The 27529-nt window shown below is 60.1% G+C and overlaps 1 protein-coding gene across 1 annotated transcript; it reads left to right on the forward strand.

Moving 5' to 3' along the window:
- Window positions 1–1043: 1043 nt before the first annotated feature.
- RTN4R (reticulon 4 receptor) lies at window positions 1044–26542 on the forward strand. Its single transcript, XM_044243683.1, has 2 exons — window positions 1044–1148; window positions 24870–26542. The coding sequence occupies exons 1-2, from the start codon at window positions 1127–1129 to the stop codon at window positions 26267–26269; spliced, it is 1422 nt and encodes a 473-aa protein (XP_044099618.1). The 5' UTR covers window positions 1044–1126; the 3' UTR covers window positions 26270–26542.
- Window positions 26543–27529: the final 987 nt, after the last annotated feature.

Raw genomic sequence — 27529 nt, forward strand, 5'->3', positions numbered from 1 at the left:
TGTGAGGCCAGATAGATCCCCCGGGGGACAGGGACAGAGGGAAATCTGTGCAGGTGTGTGCGCAGAAGGGGCAGGTTCAGTGGTTTCTCTGGCCCTTGAGAGTGGGCTGGCTTTGTGGAGGGTGGGGTTACTAAGCAGGTGGCCTGGACAGGAATCTCCTGGACTTCCCCAGTCCAAAGAAGGGAACAGTTGGTGTGCACCTGTGAGTAAGGTCAGGACTGTGACTGCGTCCCGTCCTTGGGTTGGTGCAGAGAGGGCTACAAAGACGTCTGTTGGGGGCTTCAGAAGTCTGTTGAGCTTAGAGTCTCAGTGTTCTACCTGAAAAAAGGAGCAATCCTACTCCAGCAAAAGGTTGTTCTGCCGTTGGGCGGGGAAGGCTCCAGAATTTAGTGAAGCGAGGAAGCGAGTGCGCCAGGCAGAGGCGTGCCCCGATCCCTCAGCCTCCGGACAAAGTCATTACCGGTGGCTGGACCTATCGGGGATCCCCACACGGGCCGCCACGCCCTCGGGCCCACGCCCTCGGGCCAGCGTCCCCAGCCGGCTACCGCTGGCGCCGCCATCCCCGCGGCCGCCTGCAGGGGCCGCCGCCTCTTCAGAAATGCGCCGCCTTTGTCTGGGGCCGCGCGGCGCCGGTGCACCGAGTGGGCTGAACGCGTCCTGCGGCCCGGCCTGCGCGCCCCGGGACCCCGCGCCGCCCACACTCCCTCCCTGGTCCCCCGCCTCGCACCCCTTAACGCACCCCGCCCGGCCCGCGCCCAGGTGAGCGCCCCGCCCGCCTCGAGGCCCCGCCCCGCCCCGCCCCCGCCCCGCCCCGGCCCGGCCGGCGGGGGGGACCGGGCGGATTCCTCGCGCGTCAAACCACATGATCCCATAAAACATTCATCCGCTCCCGGCCCGCGCCGCGAGCGCCCCGCCAGTCCGCGCCGCCGCCGCCGCCCTCGCCCTCCGCGCCCGCGGCCCCGCCAGCCCAGCCGACCCGGGGAGCGGAGCGCGCCCAGCCTCGTCCCGCGGCCGGGCCGGGGCCGGGCCGGAGCGGCGGCGCCTGGATGCGGACCCGGCCGCGGGGAGACGGGCGCCGGCCCCGAAGCGACTTTCGGTCCCCGTCGCGCCCCGCCCGACCCCTAAGATGAAGAGGGCGTCCGCCGGAGGTGAGTGCCGTTCCGCACCCGAGCCGGGCCGGCGGGGTGGGGACGGTGGGGACGGCACCTCCCAGAGCCGCAGGGCCAGGCCGGGGCTTCCGAGGCAGGCATAAGGGTCACCGGGCGGCCGTGAGGGCCACCGCAGTGCCGCGCCGGGCTGGGGCCGCGGGCGCCCTGGCCCCGGGAGGGCGGAGCCCGCGGCAGCAGGAAAAGTTGCCGCTTCCCGGGAAAGTTGGCCGCGGCGGCGGGGCCGGGGATGGCGGGGCCGTGTGGCCCCGGACGCCCGACCGGGGCAGGGGTGGGGTCTGCCGGCTAGAAGGGCGGGGTCCAGCGTCGGAGCGTCCCGGCCTCGAAGGGGTTAATGAGCAGGGTTGCAGAAATGTGGGTACCAAGCAGGGGTGGGGGGATCGGGTCGCTTCCACCCTTGCCCGGAGGACTCCGCTCAGGACCTCTGGTTTTTTCTGGGGTCAGGCCGCAGCAGGATGAGTGGGGGCGTTGGCGACCGTAGAGGGCGTGGGGGGCGGAGCTGACCCAGAGCTGCCCCCCCAGGGGGCTGGCGAGGTGGAGAAGAGGCCGCCTTAGCAGCCTCCACCCGCAGCGTGAGGACCCCAGGAGGGGGGGTGCTCAGATAAGAGGCTCCAGAAGTGATGGGGCTTGCAGCGTCCCCTCCCTGGCAGCCCTCATGGGACGCCTTCCGCTCTCTGCTGCGAGGCCCTGAAACAGGGGTCTGGGCGAGGGGGGTGAGGGGGAGACCTCCTGGGTGGGAACTTGGGCATGCCCTGCCTGGAGGGTGCTCCTTTGGTGCCCACCCAGACTGCCCTGCTGATGTCCACCGTGCCGCAGGCGGCACACACGTTTCCTTGCACGTGCACGTGTCTACAAGGGCTGCACACTTGTACACCGCGTGTGCACATGCATGCCAGGCTGCCCCAGTGTGCACACACACACACACATGCGCGTGCGCGTGCTGTGGACGCACATCCATGTCCTCGCCCCCGCCTGCACGCCCACAGCCACACATGCATGCACATAGCATGCCTGCTGTGGTCCCCACACTTGGCACATGCTGGGGCCCCTTAGCGGGACCCGCTCCCTTGCCTACATGCACATGTGTTGAGGGGGAGGCTCCGGGCAGCCAAAGCTCACAGATGGAGGGGTGAGAATCCGGCTATAGGAGCATGGCCCCCTCTGTCTGCCTTCTGCCCATGTCCTGGGAGTCTCCCCTCCACAGCCCCTTGGGTCTTTGTGTGTGTGTGTGTGTGTGTGTGTGTCTATGCTTCTGCACGTGTGTGTCTCTGCACGCATGCCTGTATGTGCCTGTGGTCACATCCCTGTGTGGGTCTTTGCCTCCAGTGTGGGTGCCCTCGTACACCCAGACAGACTGTGAGCAGGTTTTACCCAAATCCTTAGCAGCGGCACTAAGGGTGTGTGCCAGGGAGATAATTCAGGGCACCCAGCCCAAGTTGTGAGGCCAAAGGGCTCCCAGCCCCTCTTCCCCTGCCCCCTGGGCTGGAGCAATGGAGGCTGATGGGAGCAGGGACTCACCTGGGCAGGGAAGGCCCATTTCAAACCTGGAGGTCAACACAGTGACAAAGAGACCAGACCCTTCTTCCATGCTCTGTAGTCACTGCCACTAAGCCCAAGGGGAGCAGGTGTATGTCCACCCTGAGGTTGACCCAGGGTGACCTCAGGAAGGCCCTGCCCTCCGGCCTCAGTCTCTCCGTGGTAGGAGCCTTATCAGTAAGGGGTTCTGTGTTAGGTCACCTGCCTCAGGTGTTGTATGGGGCTCAGGTGCTGTGTGGGGTATGGAGTAGGAGTAAGGGTGTGGGTGACCCACTCTTACTGCAGTGAGGAGGACATTGGGCCAGGGTCTTAGAGAGGTGGGGCCATCCTGACTGGTCCCCATCTGTGTCCTTGTCTGGAGAATGGAGACAAGTGGGTCATCCTTCTAGAATGTGTGGGGGTGAAACAGAGGGGTGGGCCGGAGGTTGGGCCCCATGGCCAGGTAGGCTAAGGGGCTGGCCGCTCCTCTCTTCTAAGCCAAACAAGGTGAGAGAGAAGCAAGCTCCAGGGGACAAACTGAGCCAGGTGGTGGTCAGCACACAACCACTTGGCAGAGGGCAGGGATCACAGAACTTCCTGGATTTGGGTCCTGGCACAGCCACCCGTTGGTAGTATGACCTTGGGTATGACAGTTCACCTCTGTGTGCCTCAGCCTTCTCATCCATGACACGCACCAGGAATCAGGGTTCTGATGCCAGTGTTTTTGCCTTCAAAATACCCAAAACGTCACCCACCCCCCACCCCCAACACACACACCACCCCAGGCAGTGATTCCCACAAATGGAAGTCCTCCCAGAACTCTTGCACTGCCAACCGGACTTCTTTTCCACCTCTTTGCAGATGGGGAAACAAAGGCACATAGAGGTCATAGGGGAGTTGAAAGGTGTGATGGGCAGTTGGGGGGCAGGAAGTGAGAGCACTGCAAAAGGTGGGGGGTGGCCAGCCGTGTGCTTCCCAAGCGGCTCTGCCCCTCACCCGCAGGAAGCCTGCAGAACATCTGAGCCTCAGTTTCTCTGTGTGAAGATTAACAGCCAGCTGGGTGTCCTGCAGTTGGGACTGGCCCTCTCCCTGTAGTCTCAGATGAAAGGTAGGGGAGAGGGCCCAGTGCGTCTCAGGAAGCAAGAGGGCTTATGGGAGTGTCTGTAGAAGAGCCCCACCTCAGGATATGCTAGGGCTCTTGGAAGGCAGAAGAGGGAGTCTTGCTGTCTGAGGAACCTGAGGGCCGGCCCGAGACCCAGGTTTGCCTTTACTCATTGTGAGTGACAGACCACTGGGGGCTAGCCATGTGCAGCCCTGGTTCCCCATGCTCTCTGGACTCCAAGCTCCCTCTCCATCTGCTGCTCCCAGGCCAGGGGACTTGGGCTCACGGTGCTCCCGCTGGCCAGTGCTGCCTCTTGGCTCCAGCCCCTCCTTGCTCCCTGCCCCAGGCCTGAATCCACTGCTTTGTGGCACGGATGCCCGTGGCAGCTGGTGCAGCACCGGGAGGGTCCCGGCTGGTGGAGGCAGAAGGAACCCATCCCCCGGGGCTGCATTTCCTGCTCTCCTGGGCCTGTGGCCAGAGAGTCTCCACAGAGCCTCAGTCTGTGCAGCCGGAAAGGGGTTAGGAGAACAGGAGCACCAGGAAAGGAGTTCCACAATGAATAAGTGAATGGCTTTGAATGAGTGAAAGGAGTGTGAGGGGAGCGTGTATGAGTGTGACACTCCTGCCCCTGGGCCCTGCTGTGGGTCTCCTCCAAGGGCTCTTGGCTGTGCCCGCCTAACGAGTTCCTGCCACCCCGCCCTCAGCCTGGTGGACCCTGACCTCTGACCCTCCGGGGAGGGCTGCCTGTCCCTTGGTGGCCACCCGGGCTTGGGCCTTAAGGTCCATAGGAGCCAGCCTGGGTGCCCATACCCCCCTACCCCATCCCTTCAGCCGTACTGGAGCACTGGCCCCTCAGCCCCCCACTTACCCTCTCAAGGTAACCCCTCGAAAACACCCCTTGGTGTCCCCCAACCCTGTGACCCAGCTGCCCCATTCCAGACGTCTAGACATCCGTTCATTTACTCGTTCATTTGTCCCCAGCCTGTCAGACCCTATTTGGAGCCAGGCAAATACAGGGATGTGATCCTTGCCCTCCTGAGTTCATAGGATCAAATGCTTTAAAGGACAGGTGGTCCCAGAGCCAAAAACAGAAGCCCAGCCAGAGGGTGGGCACGCTGTCCACACACCCTGCCTCTCCGCGAACCGTCACCGGAGCGTGTGGGCCCGGCCGGGTGTTGTGTGCTGCAGTTTCTTCTTTTGTCGCTGTATTTTAAACACTTTGCACATCGGGAACTATTCTTGTGCAATCATGGGTTTACTGGTGTATGTGGAATCCCTTCCTGAGGATTCGCCATAATTTATTTATCCAAACTTGCCTCAGCTTCTCGAATTGTCCATGGTCTGGTGGCCGGCCCCCCGGGGAGGGGCTTTCAGCCCATGCCCCCGGTGTCCTCACTGCAGGCCTGGCCACAGGCACCCTGTCCCCACTGCAAAGGCGGCAGGCCCTAATCCCCACCCCCTCCCAACATTTCATGGGTGGGCTCTGCATGTCGTAGAATCTGCTTCTGGGCTTTGATCAGGATTCTGACTCTGGGGATGGCCTTTGTGCATCTGGATTTCTGGCTTCCTCTCTTCTGCCCCCTTCACACACCTCTGCCTTCACCCTGCAGCGTCCTGACAGTCCTGTCTCCACGTGGGCCCGCTGCCTTGCTCTGCTCAGAGGGTGGAGGATGGGCCATGCGGCACCATTCTATAGCCTTGACCACCCCCTCCCCCAAAGACTGGGCAGCCAGGCCCAGGGGGTACAGCTGAAAGGCCGGACTATGGGCAGACCTTCTGGAGGGGTCATGGAAGGTGCTGTCTGGGCAAAGGCCAGGGGCTTGGGTTGGCTCAGGTGGGCTGGGCAGACTACGAGCCCTGTCGGGGCCCAGGCACATGGAGCTGGGCCAGCAGTGATGTGGGGAGCCCGAATGGAGAGTCTGGGTTGTCAGGAGCTTACCCAGCTTTGTTCAAGCAGCCCATCCAGCTCCCTGCGTGTGCTCCTCTGCTCTCTGGTCAGCACCTAGGCGTTCCCAACCGACCATCACAGGTCACGCTCCGCATAATTGAAGTTCTACAGAATGTTGGTGGCGACTGAGCAAGGGTTTCGTGGTCGAGCAAATTTGGGACTGGCTGGGTTAGGTGGCACGGGCAGATCTCCTTTACCGCAGGGTGTCTGGGGGCCTCGGGTTTGCAAACAGATCGGGTAGGGCCTCTGAAGGACACCCCTATGTGACACACTTCGGGCACTGGTGTGCCCAGAAACTGTTTTGGGTAACAGTGGCTGAGATTTCTCAGAGGGCCTGGGAGGGAGACCTTCGGGCCCCCAGTAAGGGCTCCAGGGATGGGCGGGCCATCCTACACAAACCCTGCAGCCACAGCACCTGGTGGGTGGAGGGACCACACTTCTCCTGGCAGTGTGAGGCAATGTGCAAATTTAACCTTTGGGTTTATGACTCTATTTCTTTGCAGCAAATGTCACGGGAAATGTCAGACTGAGGCTGAAGCTAGTGAAGGGCCCATCGAGGAAGGGGGTGGAGTGCCGAGGGGCTTAGGCCAAGGCAGGGTTCTGGGCCCCTCACCTCCTCCAGGGAGCCTTCTCGGATTGCCCCTCTCTTGCCTCGGCCCAGGGCTGTGTCCTCCATCTCTCCCAACTATTGTGACCTTGTTGAGATGTTGCCTTTATTCACCTCCTGCCAGGGCCCAGATGGGGCGGGCTCAGAGACCTGCCAGAAGTCTCCCCATCCCAAGTCTGGGCAGGCATTGCATTAGCCTGTGCAGTGCCGGCTTGCTGTGTGACCTTGGGCAGCACCCGCCCTTTCCTGGTCACCAGAGGCTTCATCCGTAATCCACGGCTGTTGACCAGAGGTGGTGCTTCTGGCTCAGTGCCTTCGTGGGTGGGAAAACGCTTGAGCCTGAGGTGTGTAGGGTGCTGGACTCTGGGGGAGAGAGATGGGGCTAGGTGGCTGGCTCCCGGTATTGTGTCGTAGCCCCAAGCACACAGTAGGTGCTGTGTAAAGAGCAAGGGACAGTGAGTCAACATGGAAGGTGAGGTGGTGATGGGGGGCACAAGACCAGCCGGGAATCCAGAGCCCCCCAGACTCTCTTGCCTCCCCACCCACACACCAAGGCCAGTTCTGAGGCCCCGCTTGGCCTGTCACTGAGTTCTGCTGTGGCCCTCAGGTCCCAGTGATTGCTTAGCAAGCATTTACTGCCTCCCTGCTATATGCCAGGCCCATGAAGCTGAGCAGGGGTCTCGGGCCCCTAGGCTGTCCCCCACCCAGCAGGTCCACATATATTTTCCCTGCATGTGTAGCTGGACTCCAGTGGAATCACAGGTCCCCCAGATCTAGTCAGTCTCGTGCTGATCACCCCTGTACCCCCTGCCCCTCCAGCCCCAATATCTACCCACCAAGGCCCAGGGTCCTGGCTGCCTCCCATCTCCGAAGGCCCGTCCAGGATCAGGTTGTGTTCCAGGGAAATCCATCCCCTTTTATGCCTCAGTGAGGGCGTGCTGCGGACCGGTCCCCTCCCAGGTCCATGGTCACAGACGCCCACAGCTGCCTGCCTGCCATCTTGTCCTCCCTTCAGGTTCTGAGATGCTTTCCTAAAACATGTTGCCTGCCAGCCAGGCCCCCTCCTTCTTAAACTCTCCCATGTCTTACCCCTGGAGGAGCCCCCATTGTTTTCAGGGCCTGGGCCAAGGAGTCTCCTTTGGGAACCTCCTCTTCCACCTCCACGAGAGGAGGCCTCCAGCTCCCTGGTCTCAGCACCTGCCATGCACACCTGTGCCTGCCTTCCCGTCTCCACAGCCCTGAGTCCAGCCGAGGCCTGGCACTGGGACACAGGAAGTGAGCTCCCAGGTGACGCAGGAGCTGGCAGTCCTGGCCCCTGGGGACGGCTGCCGGTCGTCACGGGCAGGCCAGCTGTCCCAGGTGGCTGCAAGAAGGCGGCCCCTCTCCAGAACTCAGATGACCAAAGGCACAGCTCTAGAGAGAGACAGAGATGCCATCCTATGGGGGAAGCCCTCCAGGTAAAGCCTGGGCAGGCAGTGTCTGGCCTTGAGACCCTCCTGGCTTTAGCCCAGAGCCAGCTGAGCACCTGGGTATGTCAGTCACCTTCTGAGTCTTTCTGTCACACAGGAGACTCTGAAGGGGGAATCAGTGTTGAATGCAGCCCACGAGGCCCAGCCCCTTATGGGAGCTTGATGGTTCCATTCAGGTGGGACCCGCTGCCCTAGGCTGGAACTTCCTATGGAGATGGAGGTTGGTGATAGAACATCCAGGGCCCTCAGTGGGTCATGGGGTCCCCACCTTCCAGGGGGGGATAACAGGATGTTATCAAGTCTTACAGTTGCCCTGCCCTGAGGGGGGTAGTATATGGTGGAACTTGGGCAGCAGGGTAAAGAAGCATGTGTGGGCCACTGTGATTCCTGGAGCAGAAGACTCAGTTGAGCCATGGGAACACAGAGGAGGAACCCCTGTCTGGGCCTGCCACTCCTCCATCAGTCCTTCTGCCATGAGGGTCTTTGCTGCCTGTCCCAAGGGGAGTCTGTGACTTATCCATTCATGCCATGGGGATGCAAGTGAGGAATGGGGTTGGGACGCCATTCCTCACTTGGTGGTGGGCTGGGGATGGGATGTGCAAATGTCCAGGCAGGGCCAGTGACAGGGGAGTCTGGAGGGGCATCTGGGACCCCCAGAAGGTGAGGAGTCTCCAAGTCCCACCCTGGGTCAGGTGGGCTCTGGTCCTGGTCACCTCATACCGACTTAGAAGGAAATTCAAGGTCCCTCTGCCTTCACAATGTGGAGACTTCTGCCCCTACAGTTCACCTTGCAGCAGCTTTGTGTTATGATGGAAGGGATGCCCTGTGGTCTTTGGGCAGGGTGGGGTGCAGACAGCCGGAGGTTAGGCCATCTGCCCCCCTAGGTTTGGCTACCAGCCTGAAAGCACCTTCCATCCCCAGCAATGTAGCTGGAAGCAGAATTACAGAGAAAGGCTAGTCCTGGCCAGCCACCAGAATGGGCTGGGCACCACATCTTCGCAGTCTTGGGGGGGCTGTGGGCCCCACAGGATGCTCACACCCAGCTCTCCCACCTGCTTCCACAGGCCTTCACCTGCCACCACAGCACACCCCAGCCAGGAACTGGGAGTGGGCCCTGATGCTCTGCCCTGCCCTCACCCTTCCCAGAGCCCTGCCACATGCTTCTCGCAGCTCTCTGCTGTCCACTTCCCTCAGCTGCCCTGCTCGAGGCCTCCGTGGTCTCCCAGGACACATTCAGCCCCCTCCTTGTCCTTAGAGAGCACAGTGCTGCCTAGTCACAGCCCTGCCCAGCCCTCACCCCCAGGATCCATGGGGCCTCCCAAGGAATGAGGCTGTGTGAGGCAGTGGCCTATGAGCCTGGTGGGAATTGGGCTCTTAGGTTTCCTTGGGGGCTGAGGCCAAGACCCCCAGGGCCATCTGAGGAAGATGCAGGACTGTCACTCTCTCCCTGGTGGTGAGCACTGTTTAGTCCATGGCATGGGTGACAGGGATGATGGAGGAGCTGAGGGGGACCCTGGGGTGTGGTTCTGGAGTATGGCCTGGCAACTGGTCCCCCAGCATCCCCTGGGCAGAGCCCTCCCCACCCTCCAGGGGATTAGCCAGGTACCCAGATGTACCCTGGGAGGGGTGCCTGGGTGGCTCAGTGGGTTAAAGCCTCTCCCTTCGGCTCAGGTCATGATCCCAGGGTCCTGGGATCAAGCCCTGCATCAGGCTCTCTGCTCAGCAGGGAGCCTGCTTCCCTCTCTCTCTCTGCCTGCCTCTCTGCCTACTCGTGATCTCTGTCTGTCAAATAAATAAATAAAATCTTAAAAAAAAAAAAAAAAAAAAAGATGTACCCTGGGAGTGGGAGCTGGTCCTGGGCAGGTCCCAGAGGGTCACTTGCCTTTCCATTCTCTTGGTGAAGTGTTTTCTAGCCTTTAGTTTCAGGCCAGCCCTGTGTTAGGCAGCAGGGACCCCTAGATTCTTGCGATGCATTCTGCCCCCCAAGGCCCCTCAGGTCCCAGGGAGATACCCCAAAGTCCATGAGGGTCCCAGGAGAAAGAAGTGCTAGTGGGGGTGCAGTGAGGACTCTGAAGGCTAGGCCTCCGCCCTGAGGTCACACTGGCCCTGGGTCTTAAAGAGACATTAGAGCTATTGGTCTAGGTTGGGGGAGCTCCTAGGGGGAGCAGAAGACAGGAAACTCTGGGACAGCGGACTCCGGGCCGGGTGGCTGGGACTGCTGAGCTGGGCCTAGACTGTTTGGCAGGGGGAGGAGGAGATGGGAGTTAGGTGAGGAGCTTGTGGGGGCCAAGAGGGGAGCTGAGAGGGGGATTTTGGTGGGATCTAAGGCTGGAAAGACAGGGTGGAGTGGGCAGTGGCCTGCCCCTCCCCCGCCCAGCCCCAGTGGGAGGCCAGCCCCCGCTCTGCGTGCTCCCGGCCGTATGACACGCGGCCACTGCACACCGGTCGTGTCCAGGCTGTCTTTCATCTCCCTGCCTCAGCCCCAATTTATGTCAGGCAGAGGCTGACACGGGGACAGGTGTGACAAGTGTCTGGCTTCCTGTTCGAAAATTGGCAAAAGAAAAACTCTCCCCATAAAGATATTCCATCTACATACCTCATGGATGTCACCGAGAGGACCCATCACGGCTGAGACAGATGGTGGCCCTAATGGACTCCATTCTTTACCTGCTGCTGGAGCCACGGCCCAGTCCCCAGGGTGGCCCAGGGTGGGTGGTGGCAGTGTGTGTGTGTGTGTGTGTGTGTGTGTGTACACATGCACGTCAGGGCCCCCGTAGAGCCCTCCCCAGTGCCGTGGCTGACTCTTTCTCCACTCCAGCTCACAGGAAGCCTGAGAGAGGCATGACCCTCCTCATCAGAGACAAGGGGACCCCGGGGGATGGGGGGTTGCAGTATGTTCCTAGAGCAGGTGGTGGCAATTAGGGAGTGAGGGGCTGAAGACCTCCCCCCTCAGGCCCTGCCAGGTGGCCAACACCAGCACCGCTAAGTGCACTATCCCCACATTTCCCCGAGGCCCAGGTGGGGTCAAGACCGGCTTGGCATGTCACTCACGGGAGAACCCTCAGGCCTAGCTGATGCTTTTCCCCCGCCACGTACCCCTTAGTGAGAACCCACGAGCTGTGACCCTGACCAGGCTCTAGGGCTCACTCTGCTTATTTACCTGTTCCCTTCAGTGGCCCCATCGGAGTCGAGTCCAGCATTGGGGACAGGACTGAATGTGATTGTGGTGCCAGAGGAGAACATGTTGGGAAGGCCTCCAAGGGCTGGCATGATGGGACTCTGAGGAGAAGAGCCCTTCTAGGGGAATGTGTTGGGAATAGGGCAGGCATTCTGGAAAGGGGGACTGTCTGAGCAAAGGCACGACCGAGCATGCCCTTTCTAACTGTGACTTGAGCTCCCTTCTGTCAGGTGGGGACGGTGGCTCCCTGCCGGGGGTGACATGCAGCACTCCTGACATGATCCCACAGGTGAGGCAGGCATTTCCAGTGTACCCGCTGTGCACCAGCCCTGTGTGGGCTGTGATGGTCTCTCCATTCCCTGTGAGATGATCCCCATTCTCCAGGTGATGGAACAGAGCCCAAGAGGTTGGAAGACCTACCTGAGACCCCAGGGAGACAGAGTGGGCACCAAAGCCCTGGCCTTCTCCAGCCATCCCACAGGGCCAGCTGTGGTCGGCAGGGACCCCATGGCATGGGGGGGTCTTGGAAGGGGGCTCCCCCGACAGAGAACTTCCTCACTCACCCTTCTCAGGGCAGGGCTGCCCCATCCAGCGTTGGCACAGGAGACCAAACAAACCAAACTGAAAATGTTCCTGATTTTACCGGTTCGTGTGTGTTGGAAAAAATCTGGGAAGACATATCAGAGATGTAAGAAAGAAGTTGTATTAGTCAGCTCAGGCTGTCATAACAAAATACCGCAGACTGGGTGGCTTAAACAACAGAAATTTATTTGCTCACAGTTCTGGAGGCGGGCAGTCTGAGATCGGGGATCCAGCGCAGTCCAGTTCTGGTGAGAACTTTCTTCCTGGCTTGCAGATGGCCACCTTCTCGCCATGTCCCCATGCAGAGATAGTGAAAACAAGTCCTCCAGTATCTCTTCTTATAAGGGCCCTCATTCTATCATGGGGGCCCCACCCACATGACCTCCTCGGGGTTCCCTTCTCTCAAGGCTCCTCTTCCAAATGCCATCACAGTGGGGGTTTGGGCTTCAACATAGGAATCTGGGGGAGACAAAAACCTTTCTGTAATACAGGTGAAATTGGCATTGGCTTCCGGGTGCTATTGCCCTGCCCCCATGGGGACGTGGGTACCCTGTAGACTCTCCTGGGGACTCTCCAAACACATCCTTGGGGAAAGCTGTCCCCAAGCCTCACAGAGTCTGCAACTTTCCTGTCTGTAGTGGTGGACCTTTCTTACACTCCTGCGTGACAAACATTTATGGTGTGTGCTGGTCACCAGCTCTGGCTCCTGTCCCTGTGGAGCCCACAGCCCAGGGCACAGCTCATTGAGGGGCTCGACGGAAGGAAGCAAGCACCTGCTAAGCTGGGTGCATGGTGAAATGGGTGTACCCCGGCAGTGCACGGAGGTGGGGGGTGGTATCAGGGACCCTGAGTCCACCAAATGCCCCTAGCCCTGGGGATTTGTCAGGTTTTCAGACCCAAGCTCTCCAGTTCACAGCTGACCAAGCCAGACCTGAGAGTCAAGGTCCCTGGTGGTGTCTGGGCTGAGCTGGGCAACATGGCGGAGCTAGGAGGTGCCCCAGCCTCTCAGACCTGTAACTGCCGCGCTGGGGGTGGCAGGGAGGCAGCTGGGGAGAAACAGGAGCAGGGAGAGGTGGGCACAGCCTGGTTTCCTGCAGCCTGGCCTTGGAGGGAGTGTTGAGCCGGGGGAGGAGGGAGTGAGGATGGGGGCAGGGCTTGGGCTTTCAGGGGCTCCTCCCCCAGCCTGACCCTTCTTTGGCGTCAAGTGGGGTAGGCTGGGCCTCTTGGGAGCCTCAGGCAGGTATTGAAGGTGGGGAGAGGCCATGCTGGAGCACCTGCCCAGACCCCGCCCAGGTCTCAGGGGCCGGTGCTGGGGAATAAGGCCGCCCTACCTAGCCCCCGCCCCCAAGGCAGCCAACCCCCTTCCACACGCCAGCTCCTGGCGCATCAGCCTCAGGAAGTAGCCGAAATACACTGACCTGCTTTTCCAGGAGGCGGCGGCGCCTGGTCCTCCCACCCTCACTGGTGAGAAGCCGCCAACAATTTCCATCCCAAATTGATTTCAAATAAGGAAGAGTTATCACACACAATCATATAGGAATAATTTATCACTCGTTAATAAAAGAGCAATTACTTATTCACGTCGCCCCTGCCTGTGTGCCGCGGGTTCGGTGGCAGAAACGCAACTGGGGCTCTTGAAGCTGAGGAAAGCCTGTTTGCGCTCAGCCAAGGTCAGGGCAAGCCCTCCCCGAGGCCACAGACTCCCACTCCTGAGGCCCCATGTGCACACAGCCCCCTGCCAGGTTTATCTGCTGGGCTCCCTGCTCTTGGGGGGCCCTCAGTCTGAGGTGGGGGGGGTCTCATGTCTGTGAACTGGGCAGAGATGAGAAGGAGATGGGGTGGGCGGGCCTTTGTCCAGATGTGGGAGGCCTGAGCACTCTGCTGAATATTCAGGCCAGAAGCTGTCCCATCAAGTGTACTTAGGAGATGGAGGATACACTTTATTTTCTCTTTTTAATTTCTGTTTCTGAGATTTCAGCACCAAATATGCAGTCGTTTTTGAAAAGATAAAATGGTCAACCATATCTTGCTCAAAGTTAAGACCTGCACCCAGTCCTTTAGGGCTAGTCTGAGAATTGGCTTGCTCTGCCCCAGCCCCCGTTCCTCCTTGAAGGCAGCCACTGTTGCTCTGTTCCCTGTTTTTCCAAGTGGTTGCCTTCATAGCTCCATGGCTCCTGCCCCAGCTCCCTCTTCCCTAGCATACCTCCCAGTGTGGTGGTCTCACCACCATCAGTCACCGTGTTTTCCAACCGAAGTCACATAAATGCACTTCACCACCCCACCACAGGTTGGAGGAGCAGGGGGTACTTTGGTGACCATTCTGCTCTTGTATGGCCTTTGGTTTCCCTGGAGTTTACAGTTGACTTTGTCTTTTCTCCCTTGTCCCATCTACTACCCTCATGTGCCTTCTCTTTGCACCTCAGCTGTTCTACTGGGTGTCTCATTTAACTCCAGGGAGGTCTGACCCCAGGCCTTGCTGTCTTGCTGTCCCCACATGGACCAGGCATGCTGTGGTTTTCTCATGACTGCCCAGGACTGCCATTATCACCCAATGTTTCCTGGGCCCCACATTTTCCTCTTTCTGGGTTTATATCCTAGCTCTAGCTGAAGCACATCCCCAACTAACTCTCCAAGGAATTCACTGTGAAGAATCATTCTGTGAGTCCTCATATATTAGCAAACCTATTCCATGTTGAAAATAATGTCCCAGGGCACCTGGGAGGTTCAGTCGTTAAGCATCTGCCTTTGGCTCAGGTCATGATCCCAGGGTCCTGGGATCAAGTCCCACACTGGGTTCCCTACTTGGCAGGAAGCCTGATTCTCACTTTCCCTCTGCTTGTGTTCCCTCTCTCACTGTGTCTTTCTCTGTCAAATAAATAAATAAAATCTTTTAAAAAAAAAAAAGAAAGAAAAAAGAAAAGAAAGTCACTCAGAATTTTGAAACCATTGCCATTTTGTTATCTTCTTGGCATCCAGTGTTCTGTAGAGAGGTCTTATGCCACATTGCTTTTCCCGTGGGAGCTTCGGACCTCTTTTGACCCCGGGGGGACTGAAATCACATTGTGAATGTCATCTGTTATGCTAGACACTTGCCCAGTGGAGGGCTGGGTCTTCAGCTCTGGGAGATTTTCTGGTATTATTTCTTTGATAACTTTTTTCTCCTCTGTTTTCTCAGATATTTGACCTATATTTGTCTTCTGAATCTCATCAATTTTTTTTTCTTTCTTTCTCTTTCTGTTTTCCTTTCTGGAAGACTTCCTTGACCTTGTTTTCCAACTCTTCTATTGATTTCTTTTTTTTTTTTTTTTTTTTAGTAATTTTAGTAATTCTATTTTTAACTTACAGTTACTCTTCTTGTTTTCTCAGGGCTCCTTGTTCATAGCACCCTGTTCTTGTTTTAAATCTCCTTCTATCCCTGAGAGGACATTGATTAGATTTTTACCCTGACTTTTATCTATTCCCTGTACTGTCTCTGCTTCCTCTACAGTTGTTTTCCCTCTTGTCTGCCTTCAAGTCTTTTCCACGTGCCTGGTTTTCTGGTCATGTGTTCTAGGGAAGCACTGCTAAGAGCAGGGCTTATAAACTGGCAGGTTTGGGGTGATCAGGCAGGGGCTACCCTGAGCACCCCCAGAAGCCCACGGTGGAGACCCTTTCTCTAGATGTTTCTCCAGGGGAGCAGCCCTATTTCCCTGGTCCTTGCCCTTCTTAACACATACTTCATCATCATCATCTTGGCTCTTGAGGTGGGGGGATGACTACTTGTCTGTAACACAGGTGGTGGGTGGGCAAGGAGGAAAACCACCAAGGAGGAAAATCTCAAGGAACCACCAGTGTTCCTTGAGAAGCAGCAAGAACTTGAGGCCACGCTGAGCAAGGCAGGGTTCTCTCATGACTCAAGTTGGGCTGCACAGGCCTGTCTGGGAGCCTCCTCACTCCACTGAGGCTGAGCCTGAAGCTGGGGATGGGATGGTGGCTCTAGGCAAGCTTACAGTGTACAGCCTGGCTGCTGGGCCCTCCACCATACCTTCCTCCTACTTGGATGCCACCTCTCCTGGACAAAGCAGGACCGTCTGGCCAGGCTACCAATCACGATGTCTCTGGGATGCCACCTCTGAGCTATAGGCCTCACCCCCGTGGGTTGCTCACCTGAGATGGGACTTGACCGAAGGTCCTCTGGGGAGGCAGGACACCAGCCACAGAGCTAGAGGCATCTCAGGGTCCCGGAAAGGCTGGTGCTAGCCTGTTGTCATCCCCAGAACTCACGGTGTTGAGACAGACCCAGAGCTGGCCAGCCACTTCCACAGCCACTGCCCAAAGGGGTACAGAGCCCTCATTCTGAGCCTGGGACTACCAGACCCCAGAGCCCACTAGCTCAGGGAACAACAGGCTTGGGCTGAGAATGAGGGGCGTGGGGGCCAAGTTGCTCAGAGCGTGGGGGTGTGCTCAGCAGCTGGCCTGCTGTGGGGGGAAGAGCTGCCCCTCTGCTATTTGGGTCTCTAGGGCTCAGGGCCTGCTCTGGTCACCTGGGGCAGTGGCAGGGGTTCTGAGATCCTGTCCCCTGGCTTCAGCTGGTACACATGATCACCTCACCTCACTAGGCTTCAGTGCCCTTGTCTGGAAGTGGGGTCAATGGTCATCCCCTTTCTGTGCTGTGGGATGTCATGAGACCTCAGGGAGTCTGTGCTTTGAGCAGTCCCGGGAGACAGGGAAGCCAAGGGCTCTATCTCTCCCCTCTCCCTCCCTGTCACCTGGTACAGGCCCTGTGTGGACTGACTTGGCCAAGGCACTGAAGCTGGAATGGGCATCCTTGGGCCACAACCCTCCTCAGGGGTGTCTGGTGCCCACCTCACACTGGCCCACTGCTCACCCACCTCTGGGGCTCCCCACCCTTGTGCGAGGCTGGCTGCACTCCAGCCTGGCCTCAGGTTGGTCCCAGGCTGTTTTTGAACTGCCTGCGGTCTGAGGGACTTGCCCATGACTGGTGTGGTGACGATGATAGTGTTATTGGTGACAAGGATCATGGGCCTCCGGGCATCTGGGTGGCTCAGTTGGTTAGGTGACAGCCTTCGGCTCAGGTCATGATCCTGGAGTCCCAGGATCAAGTCCTGCATCCAGCTCCCTGCTCAGTGGGGAGTCTGCTTCTCCTCTGACCCTCTCCCTTCTTTCACACTCGCTCTCTCTCTCATTCTTTCTGAAATAAATAAAATCTTAAAAAAAAAATAAAAGATCATGGACCTCCATGACTGACTTTCCATTCAAGATTCTGGCCGGAGGTCCACAGAATGGTCTAGGAAGCCTGCTTGCAAGAAGGCCCCTACACTCTGTGCCTCTCTCCTTTTCTTGACAGAGTCGTCCCCCCTGTACTTTTTCTTTGTTCTCAGATGGGAAGATTTTGTCAGCTGAGGCCTAGACCTTGTCATCCTGGGAAGTGCCTCAAACCTGACCTGCCATGTCCCCTCCTCCCAGCCCAAGTGGACAGGCTGATGGTAGTGGGCCAGCGGGCTGGCCTCCGTGTGACCTGGCCACAGAGCCCCTAGAGGAGGGCACAGGGATTGGCATGGAGGGGGTTGTAGCCCAGAGACTCCAAGATCACCTCCCAAGATTGTCTTCCTGCAGCACAAGCAGGTGCCATGTGGATCAGTGCCTCCTCCCCCCACCACCCCAGACCCTGAGGACATCCTCCTCTACAGCCGGCTTTGTCCGAGAGTGTTGTAAGCGTCCTCTTTAACGCGTGTTTGATCACCAGTCCCTCAAAGGCCTCTTTAGCAAAATCATTGTGTTTCTTTTGACCTACACACTATTTGGGGGTCACCTTCCCTCCAGCCCCGTGAGAGGGGCCCTGTCCATCCCAGCAATGTGGTCTCAGCAAGACAGTGGCCTTCTCTGACCTTTGGTTTACTTTTCGTTAGGTGGGCGGGGGGGCAGGGTTTCAAGTGACCTCTGTAGGACCACCGTGGGGGTGAGAGTGGCAGTACCCACAGGCATCAGGTACTCTGCGTACTCCAATCACAAGCCAGGTTGGCAGACTGTCTCTCTAAAGGGCCAGGTCCCGAACAATGCCAGCTCTGTGGGCCACACCACATGTGGGGATGCTAGAGCAGCACAGTAAGCACCCAGGTGTGGCCGTATGCTGATAACCTGTTCTTTACAAAGGTAGGTGGTGGCTGGTAGGCTGGTTTGCCAGATGCTGATGGAAGAGGAGGCATGAGGACCCACTGGCTCTGACAGGGACTTCACTCTGGTCACCTGGACACAGTGCCCTGGCCAGTGGTGACCCAAATGGGAGCATCTCGTCACTGCCCCTGGAAACACTTGTACCCTGGAAAGGGCCAGACCCTGTGGCCCTTCCCACTTGTCTCTGTCCAGAGGTCCTCTCCAGCCCCCACTGGGCCTCTCCATGGCCTCAGCAGGTGCTGCCCCCGACCTCACCACCCCAGTTCAGTTACAAAGCCCCTAAGCACCCTTGATTCTTTACCTCCCTTCCCGAGGCCTGACTGCCCTGTTCAGAGTGTTTGCAAGAGCTCAGCTGTCCTGGGACAGTTCAGGTAGGCGGCAATCCAGCTCCGCGCCACCCCACCCCACCCCCCCACCCCCCGCCAAACGGGACTAGGGCTGATCAGAGACAGACAGCCAAGGAGCGGAACTGGTGAATCCCAGGAGGCGAGGGGCTGCGCGCCTCCCGAGACCTGCACTTGTCACCTCGTAGAAGAATGAACCCCAGTCATACAGAGGCCACCGGCCTGCCTTGCCCGTGATGTTTGACAAATGCCCAGGGCTCCTGAGCGGGTGGGGACGCGCCCTCCGGTCTAGTCCCACTCTGGCCTCATCACAGCAGCTCTCTGCTATATGGCCAACTCACCCACTGTGCCCTGACCCACCCAGGCCCTGGCAGCCGAAGGCCCAGAAGTGTACGCCTGTTGTGTGTTCCTGTAGCGTGCACCCCGAGTGTGTGTTCCCATAGTGTGTGCCTGCGGTGGGTGTTACTCTTGTACGCACCCCTGATGTGCATTCTGACAAGTGTACCCAAGAGTGCACTCCTGCACTGTGTCTGCCTGTTGGAGGCTCTATCACTCCCCTCTCCCCTCTCTGGGCCTCACAGGGACGGTGAACTTTGGGAAGGTATCAGATAGATGCAGGGTCCTGGGAGGAGGTGGGGTGTATTGGGGTGGGGCTGGGCGCCCAGTTCTGGGTGAGAGCTGGCAGGGGGAAGGGGTCAGGGAGGGCAGATGGGCATGGTGGCAGGTACGTGGCAAGGCAGGTCCCAGGCCCTGACCCTGGGAGAGCCCCATTCCTGAACTGCGCCCCCTGCCGGGGCAGACCAGGGCCATATTGGCCCCCGGCTGATACCTCATTCACATCCTCCGGGACTCAAGCCCACGCTGGCCACCAGATTGAATGAGCTGAGAGGCCAACTGATGAAAGGTTGTGGAAACAGATTCTCCAGGTAATTGGGCAATGGGTGTTTGTTGGTGGCCTCGATGGAGGGGGTAGGGGATGCCCACCTGCGAGGGAGAGGTTGCTGTCTGAATCCCTGCAGTGGGGGGAGGGGGTCCTGCATGCTGGGTGGGTTTTCAGGTAAACAGAGCCTCCAGTGGCCGACATCATCAGCCCTCGATGTGGGGCTCCCTGGGGCAGGGGCCAAGGGAGGTGGGCTTCAGATGGAAACACAGGATGAGCTTCCAGAGCCCTCAGTTCCAGCAGGCCAGCCTTGACCAAGGATGGATTCCTAAGGCATGATCCCACCCATCGGAGGGTCTGCCTGGATGCTCACCTTGGCAGTGGACTCTGGTGCCCCTCCCTGGTGTCCCCCTGATGTCTGGAGCCAGGGCGGTATTCCATGGTCCCTTAAATTCCCATTGTGGCACGTGCCATGCAGCAGGGTGACTCCCTATGGTCAGCATTATAAGCCGGGGACTGGTCTCACGCTGACAGCGTCCAATGGGGCCCCTATCGTGGGGGATCCCCTCAGGGACATACCTTTAATGCAAGCTGTGCACCCAGGACCTCAAGCTCTCAGGTGGACTGGCCCCTCCCCTGGCAGCCTTGGTTTCTTGCCTTTGAAAGGGACCCAGGGCGCTCCCAGGTGCTGTGTCAGCTGGAAATTTTAAGGGGGAACATAGCTTGTGTTCGGAGGTGGGGGTAATGGGAAGGTGGGGAGGGGGAGCTTCAACTCCCTACTGTCACGCAAGCCCTTTTAGTGATTAGACACCATGGGGCTGGGAATCCTATTAGTCCCGGTTCTGTGAGCAAGTGCTTTCCCCTACCAAACCTCATTTTCACACACACACCCCCGCCGTAAGATAGGAAAATAAAATAGCCTCCTAGGTGGATTCAGTAGACCTCTGTCGGCCCTCCGTCCACCTGGGCGCTGGGTGCATTCAGGAGGCTGCTCCTGCTCGCTCGGCCTACGCTGGGCCTCAGTTTCCCCACTGCATGCAGCTTGGCGTGCTGGAACTGCTCAGCCCTGGGTCCAGTGCCCTCCTTCCCTGACAGGTGACCTTGCCTGTTATCGAGCTGGCCTGCCCCTGCAGCTACTGCCCCGAGAAGATCAATAAGGAGTGGGGCCTTGAGGGGCATGACCGGCAGCGGGGGCTGGCAGCCATACCCCTGGGAGAGGCAGGCCCTTTCACGGGTGGGCTGCCCCTCTCCTCGCCCGGCCCCCAGAGCCAAGCAAGGGGGCAGGGAAACGCCAAGGGCATGCACATGGTCTAGAAGTTGGGAGGTGAATGTGAGCGAGGAGTGAGGACTGAGGAGGGGACCAATGGACGGTGGGGGGTGAGCCCATCACTGGTGGAGGGCTGGCAGGGATGGGGAGCAGGCACGGGACAGGAAAGAGGGAGTACAGCACTGCTGGGGTGCCCTGACCCTCTACGATGTGTCAATGCCACCAGCCCCCCACCCCCTCCCAGAGCTATTTCTGGCCTTGGTGTGCTGAGCTGTGGCCTCTCGTTCTGCCGTGTAACTGCGGTCTGTGACGTGACCCTTCTGGGGACGTTCTTGGTGCCCAAGAGGGTCCTGAGCTGACCAGTGTCCTGGTTGTGCCCCAGCTGTGTAACCTCCCCTCTCCCAGCCTGCTCACCCCAGTCTTCTGGGAGTGAGGGGGGCGGCAAGCAGCCACTCAGAGCCTCCCTGGAGATGTCCCCTCCCAGCCACAGATGGCCCAGGAGGGAGCTATGTACCCCTGGTGCCTGCCTACACCCTCGCAGCCTGGGCTCCATTCCTGGCTTGGCTGGATGTGGCCCCTTCTTTTTCCCATCCTTCCTCCTGGACCATCTCCAGGTTGGAGCAATCCGGGGCTTAACTGCTCTCTACCTCAGTCTCCTAATCTGTAAAATGGGCTTGTGATATTATAAAGAAAATGGATTCTTAGGCAGCTCTGACTCATGCCTTCTATGCCAACTGGTAGAATCTCATGCTGCCCCCTGGAATAGGGTGTTTCTGCCACCCTATTGCCGCAGGGAGGTCCAAGGGCACTGAGCAAGCAAGGTGGCCAGTCCTGTGCTGTATCTATGACCTCATGGGGTGGGGGCGGCAGGCGGCAGCAGAAGGGTTTCCGAGGACCTGGGGGGAGCCGCACACCCCAGCCCAGGCTAGGGGACCCCCGAGAGAAGTAAAGGCAAGGAAGCAGAGACCTCCCCTGCACCTATAGCCTCTGGCAATCTCCGCTCCCAAGCTGCTGACCTCAGCAGCTGCCTGTCCGCCCGCCCACTGGCTCCTGCGGCTGCTGGTGAGTCCCCAGAAGTCTCCCGCCCCTCCTGGCTCCTCTCCCTACTCCTCCCCTTTCCTCCCCCCACACCCTGCAGTGCCCATGAAGGAGAACCTGGGCCCTTTGCTGCCCCGGCGCAGGGGCAGCAATGCAGGTGCTCTTTGGGACCACACCCAGACCTGATGGGATTTGGGCCGCATGGCCTCGTTAGTGGTCATTCCTGCTTTGTCCAGCTGCCCTAATGGGAGAGGCCCTGAGCAGAAGCCAGTCGCTGCCTCCCCTCCACAGCCTCCCAGGCAGGAATGGCCAGTCTTTCCCCAATGGTGGCCTTTGTGCCATCAGCACTGCTCCTGAGGCAGAACTGAGCTAAGGGGGGAGTCCGTCCCATGAACCCATGGGTAGGGCACTGGAGAAGCCCCCTAACCTGACAGGGCCATTCTGAGGTGAGGACTAAGGAAAAGAGGAGGCCCGAGTCAGCCCCAGGGATGGCAGGAAAGGGACCGGCTCCAGTCTGTGCGAGGCTCAGGGGGCCAGGCAGCCTGGTGCGGGAGTGTGCCTTTGCTGTGAGTGAACCGGGGCTGGGGCAGGGCTGTTTTCTTGTCATGTGCTTGGAGGCGAGCTGGTATTGAATGCTCACTGAGAACAGGAGCCCAGTGAGGCTGGGTACAAGTGGGAGGTGGGACTGAGGGAATGGGCTAGGAGGACAGGTTAGGGGACAGGATGGGGAGACCGGATGGCGGGGGCACTTTTTAGGGCTCGGAGGGGGTTAGATGAGTGACTGGGTCCAGCCCCTAGGGTGGGGTCAGGGATCACCATCCCGAAACCTGGCAGGGCCTCCTGTGTCCCTAGGGCCCCTGCCGTGAGTAGGAACACAGGCCGCAAAGTTGAGTTTGATTATCTCATAAAAAGATGCCCCCTCTGCTTGCTCAGCGGAGGGGTTGCCATGGAGACCAGCAGGCAGGCCCCAAGGGGGGCCAGGCTGGAGCCAATTACTGAGACTGCAGCAAGGAGCAAGCCCACCACTGGCCGCTGCACTGACAGCACAGCCGTGCAGAGGGACCGACCCTCAGAAGTTGGCTTCCGAAAAGCGGTCAGCTCAGCAGGAATGGAGCCATGCCTGACGCCAGATTCCCAGCAGGGCCGAGCCACACTGCTGCTCTGCCACTTATCCCCGTGGCATAGCTCAGCCCTGGAGCCTCGCTTGGGCCATTCCTGGAGTGGGTGTATACCCCAAGCACGTGGCTTACAGCCTGCTGGGGGCCTGGGCAGGGGAGGGCTGGAGGCTGGAGGAGCAGCTGGTTCTGGGGAAGTCAGCTGAACCTGACACCAGCCCAGCTCCCAGACCATGGCTTCAGGCCTGCCTGGCAGCGGGGAGGACCAGCTCAGATGGTGGCAAACGTGGTTACGACGGGTGGCTGCCCACATAGCCTGCTGGGTGGTGTGGCCCAGTTGTGGCCGGGTGCGGCTGATGACACTGGCATGCCTATGACGTAGCATGGTTGGTGACGTGGCCCATCCGTGGTGGTGAAGTCCAGAGCCCGGCCTGGTGAGTACCCGGAGCCCCCATCCCACCCCATCCCACGTCTTCCTCTTCCGTGAGTCCTCGGGGACAGGAAGTGCTGTTCTCAGAGCGTAGTGACAGGTGAGACGCTGGGGTGAGAGCTGGCATAATCAGGCCCGACTTCCCTGAGAAGCCCCATCAGGAGAGAGCCTGCAGAGGATATCAGCAGTTTAAGCAGCACAGGAGGCTGAGGGGCCCTCACAGCCTCCTGGGCATGGCGAGCCTGGGGAGGGGTGTCCTGGGTATGGGGAGTTCTATACCAGGCTTGCCTCTCTGGACCCCCCCCAATCCTTACCAGGCAGCTAACAAACAGCCCCAATGGGGAGGCTGACGGAACACAAGGGACAGATGAGTCCCAGGATGTGGGTGCCTATATCCTGGGGACCAAAGTCCAAGAGGGCAGACTGTTTATGACCACGAAACATTCTGGCCTTGCTACGGCTCTGGGCCTGGGGCATGCATCTGTGCCGGCCCAGACAGGATCCAGTGTGGCAAGGGCTCCAGCGTGAATGGGGGGGCCCCAAGTTCACAGGTCTGGGTGGGGGAAGCTGGCCCGTGGTCCCGTCCTTCCTCCCATCCGGCTCCAGCCCCAGCCCTCAGCCGGCCTCCTGTGTGCGGAATCCTGCTCTTCGCTAACTGCCAAGAAAGGTATTAGCTGTCAATGCAGGTGTTATCTGTCAACGAAGGTGTTAGCTGATAAGCCATAACCCTCCCAGGGGGATTCACGTTTTAATAGACTTGCTCCTGAAGGAGGAAAGAACCTTCGGCATTGGAAGAGGGGGGCTGTAATAGTGGGATGAGAGGCAGTGAGCTTCGTATTTGGCTGTGTGGCCCCAGAGAGGAGACCAGGGTGGATGCAGTGCCCCAAGAGTGTAGGTCTTTGGTGAGGCCCTGTGTGGGTCTGGCCTCGAGATGGTGATGGGGCAGGGAGGGGGGATGGATAGGAGGAATTGTGCAGGCATCGATTGGTGGGAAGGAGTAAGCTCCTCACCCAGGGAGGAGATCAAGCAGAGAATGAGGCCGAAGGGAGGAGGCTGCAGGAGGAGTTCCATGCCAAGTCAGGATGTGTGGAGGAGGGAGCAGCCTGCCTGGAGGGGGCTTATGGGGCGGGCAGGGCTGCACCTGCCTGGCTCCCTTGCCCCTGCCCTTGGGCATCCAGGCTCCTGATCCTCTAAGAGCAGAGTTGCTCTGGAGCCCATGATGCCTGTAAGTTTCGTGTCCTGTGTTGGTGGGACCCAGACCCCCTACAGGAGGGCTGCTAGGGGTTGTGGCTCGCGGCTCTGAGGCCCTTGCGGCTTCTTCATTAAAGCACAGCTTTGTGCCATGGTGAGGCCTCCTCAGAATCCGGGCAGCCCTCGGGCCTTAAGGGCTCTGGGAACCTGGGCAGGGGGCCTGCACAGGGCACAGAGTCTGAGCCCCAGTGCACCCTCCCCCCGCCGACCTTCCTGCAGCCTGGGAGGGCCCTCAGGAGGAGCTGCTGCAGAAGCAGCTGGAAGCCCGGCAGCTGGCTGCCTGGCAGACCTGGGCATGAGCCTCAGCCCTGTGTGAGCTCAGCTGACCTGGTCCTTGGTGTTTACCAAGGGCTTCTCTCCCAGCCTGGCTAATGGGGCAGGGCTGACAGGGATGGTGGGCAGGCCCACGGCGCTCCCTGGTGTACTGAGAAGGTGTCTGCAGGCTTGAGTGTCCATCTCAGGAGGGCTTCCAGTGGGCCTTGGTGGTGATCCAGCCAACCTCGAGTGGCTGGTGTGAGCATGTCAGCTTGTATGTTTGGGCTCTGGGCAGGGTGGCGTGGAGCATCTGCAGGCGAGGATGCCCAGTGCGGAGTGTGGAACCCCCTGGTAGGTTTCAGCGAAGTCGTTTCCATGTGGCAGGCGGAACAAGGATCCCAGCCCCTGAGTCTTCAGGGCTGATAGCATGTCCTGGGCCCTGCTCAAGACCATCCCAAGGACTGATCCCAGGGGCCAGCCTGGCTCCAGCATGCCCACCAGCCTCACGGGGCCCTCAGCTCATTAACCACCATCTCCTCTGCCCACAGGGAGCCAGCTGCTGGCCTGGGTGCTGTGGCTGCAGGCGTGGCGGGTGGCAGCCCCGTGCCCGGGGGCCTGTGTGTGCTACAATGAGCCCAAGGTGACAACAAGCTGTCCGCAGCAAGGCCTCCTGGCCGTGCCCGCCGACATCCCGGCCGCCAGCCAGCGCGTCTTCCTGCATGGCAACCGCATCGCTCACGTGCCCGCCGCCAGCTTCCGTGCCTGCCGCAACCTCACCATCCTGTGGCTGCATTCAAACGCGCTGGCCCGCATTGACGCAGCTGCCTTCAGCGGCCTGGCCCTCCTCGAGCAGCTGGACCTCAGCGACAATGCGCAGCTGCGTGCTGTGGACCCCACCACATTCCGCGGCCTGAGCCGCCTGCACACCCTGCACCTGGACCGCTGTGGCCTGCAGGAGCTCGGCCCCGGGCTGTTCCGCGGCCTTGCTGCCCTGCAGTACCTCTACCTGCAGGACAACGGGCTGCAGGCGCTGCCGGATGACGCCTTCCGCGACCTGGGCAACCTCACACACCTCTTCCTGCACGGCAACCGCATCCCCAGCGTGCCTGAGCGCGCCTTCCGTGGCCTGCACAGCCTCGACCGCCTCCTTCTGCATCAGAACCGCGTGGCCCGCGTGCACCCGCATGCCTTCCGTGACCTCGGCCGCCTCATGACGCTCTACCTGTTTGCTAACAACCTGTCGGCACTGCCAGCCGAGGCCCTGGCACCCCTGCGCGGCCTGCAGTACCTGCGGCTTAATGACAACCCCTGGGTGTGTGACTGCCGGGCACGCCCGCTCTGGGCCTGGCTGCAGCAGTTCCGCGGCTCCTCATCTGAGCTGCTCTGCAGCCTGCCCCTGCGCCTGGCCGGCCGCGACCTCAAGCGCTTGGCCGCCGCTGACCTGGAGGGCTGCGCCGTGCTGGCCCGGCCCTCGCGTCCCGTCTGGACTGGCAGGCCTGCCGACGAAGAGCTTCTGGGGCTGCCCAAGTGCTGCCAGCCCGATGCCGCAGACAAGGCCTTGGTGTTTGAGGCTGGGAGCCCGGCCTCTGCCGGCAATGCACTCAAGGGACGGGTGCCGTCCGGGGACAGCCCGCCAGGCAACGGCTCTGGCCCACGGCACATCAACGACTCCCCCTTTGGGACCCTGCCTGGGTCGGCCGAGCCCCCGCTGAGCAGGATGCGGCCTGAGGGCTCCGAGCCCCCTGGGCCCCCCACCACCGGCCCTCGCCGGAAGCCAGGCTGTTCCCGCAAGAACCGCACCCGCAGTCAGTGCCGCCTGGGCCAGGCAGGCAGCGGGGGCGGCGGGGCCGGGGACGCAGAGGGCTCGGGCGCCCTGCCCAGCCTCGCCCACAGCCTGGCCCCGCTGGGCCTCGCGCTGGTGCTGTGGACGGTGCTCAGGCCCTGCTGACCAGCCACCGAGCGGGAGGCCCTTCCCAGCAGTCAGGTGTGTGTACATACGGGGTCCCCTCGGCGCCACCAGCCAGCACCAGGCAGCAGGCCCTCCCTGACGGATGCGTCCCGCCCGCCCACCCCATCTGCACCCCGTCATGTTTACAGGGTTGGGCGGAGCGTTTGTTCCAGAACGCCACCTCCCACCCGGATCGCGGTATATAGAGATATGCATTTTATTTTACTTGTGTAAAAATATCGGACGACGTGGAATAAAGAGATCTTTTCTTAAGCCGTGGCCTCTCAGGCTGGGGTGTGGTGGGCAGGGAGAGGCAGGTGGACCCTGGAGGGGCAGCCTTGCCCCAGTCACAGGCCCATGGAGGCCTGAAAGGGAAGGGAGCTGCCTGCTGCTGCATCCTGCCATTTCAACCCAGTAGCACCCATGGTGGTCACCAGGGATGCGTCACGCCCCTACCCACCTCCCCACCCCCTGCACCCCAGCCCTGAAGATTAACGTCCGTTAGTCCATCAGGCAACTTAGCCACCTTCCCTTCAAGCTGGGTTGATAGCTGCATCTGTCTAGGGAGAGGTGTGAATCTGGCTGGACCACACACCAGGTGTAGCTAGTGCTCCCCCAACTCCCCCACCTGCAGCTCCATGTGGGTTGGGGGGCGGGGTCCCAGGAGGACCTTGTGCCGGCAGACAGGGTGGCCCTGAAGGAGAGCTGAGTGGGTGAGGCCAGACCCCCCTGGCAGGGTCATGGGTACTCTCACACCACGGCTCACGGTCTCATTCCAGACCCGTGGCCAGGCCTGCCTAGGCTCGAGCCTGGGTACATATGTGTGCACTCACACCATGCCAACCCCAGACACGGCCCTGCATGGGTCTACATGACCCCGCACACCCATGCACACCCACGGCAAGCACACGGGCAGGGCAAGGACCATGCGCGTGCTCACACAGGCACGCACACGTGTGCTTGCAGACACAGCACCCACAGCGCAGGCAAAAATATGCACACGCACGTTTTCTCAAGGCCTGGGCCCGTGAGGACGCAGACACAAAAGGGAAAGAGGCCACGTGGCCCATGGCTGAAGTTCCCCCATCCCCCTGGGGCAGGGGCCTCAGGGAGCAGGGTGAGGGAGGAAGCACAGTGAGTTGGGGGAGGGAGTAGGGGGAGCGTTGCTGGTGGAACCAGATGGCGGTGGGGGCGGCCAGGGCTCCAGAAGCCCAAGGGAGGGAGGAGGAGGGGGACTTGCTCAGCAACCAGGCTCCCGGC

Source organism: Neovison vison, chromosome 3 (assembly GCF_020171115.1).
Source record: "Neovison vison isolate M4711 chromosome 3, ASM_NN_V1, whole genome shotgun sequence".
Taxonomy (NCBI): Eukaryota; Metazoa; Chordata; class Mammalia; order Carnivora; family Mustelidae; genus Neogale; species Neogale vison.

Coding starts and splice junctions, on each gene's coding strand:
- RTN4R (XM_044243683.1), top strand. CDS start 1,127: ATGAAGAGGGCGTCCGCCGGAG. Junction 1,149..24,869: donor GAAGAGGGCGTCCGCCGGAG/GTGAGTGCCGTT, acceptor CTCTGCCCACAG/GGAGCCAGCTGCTGGCCTGG.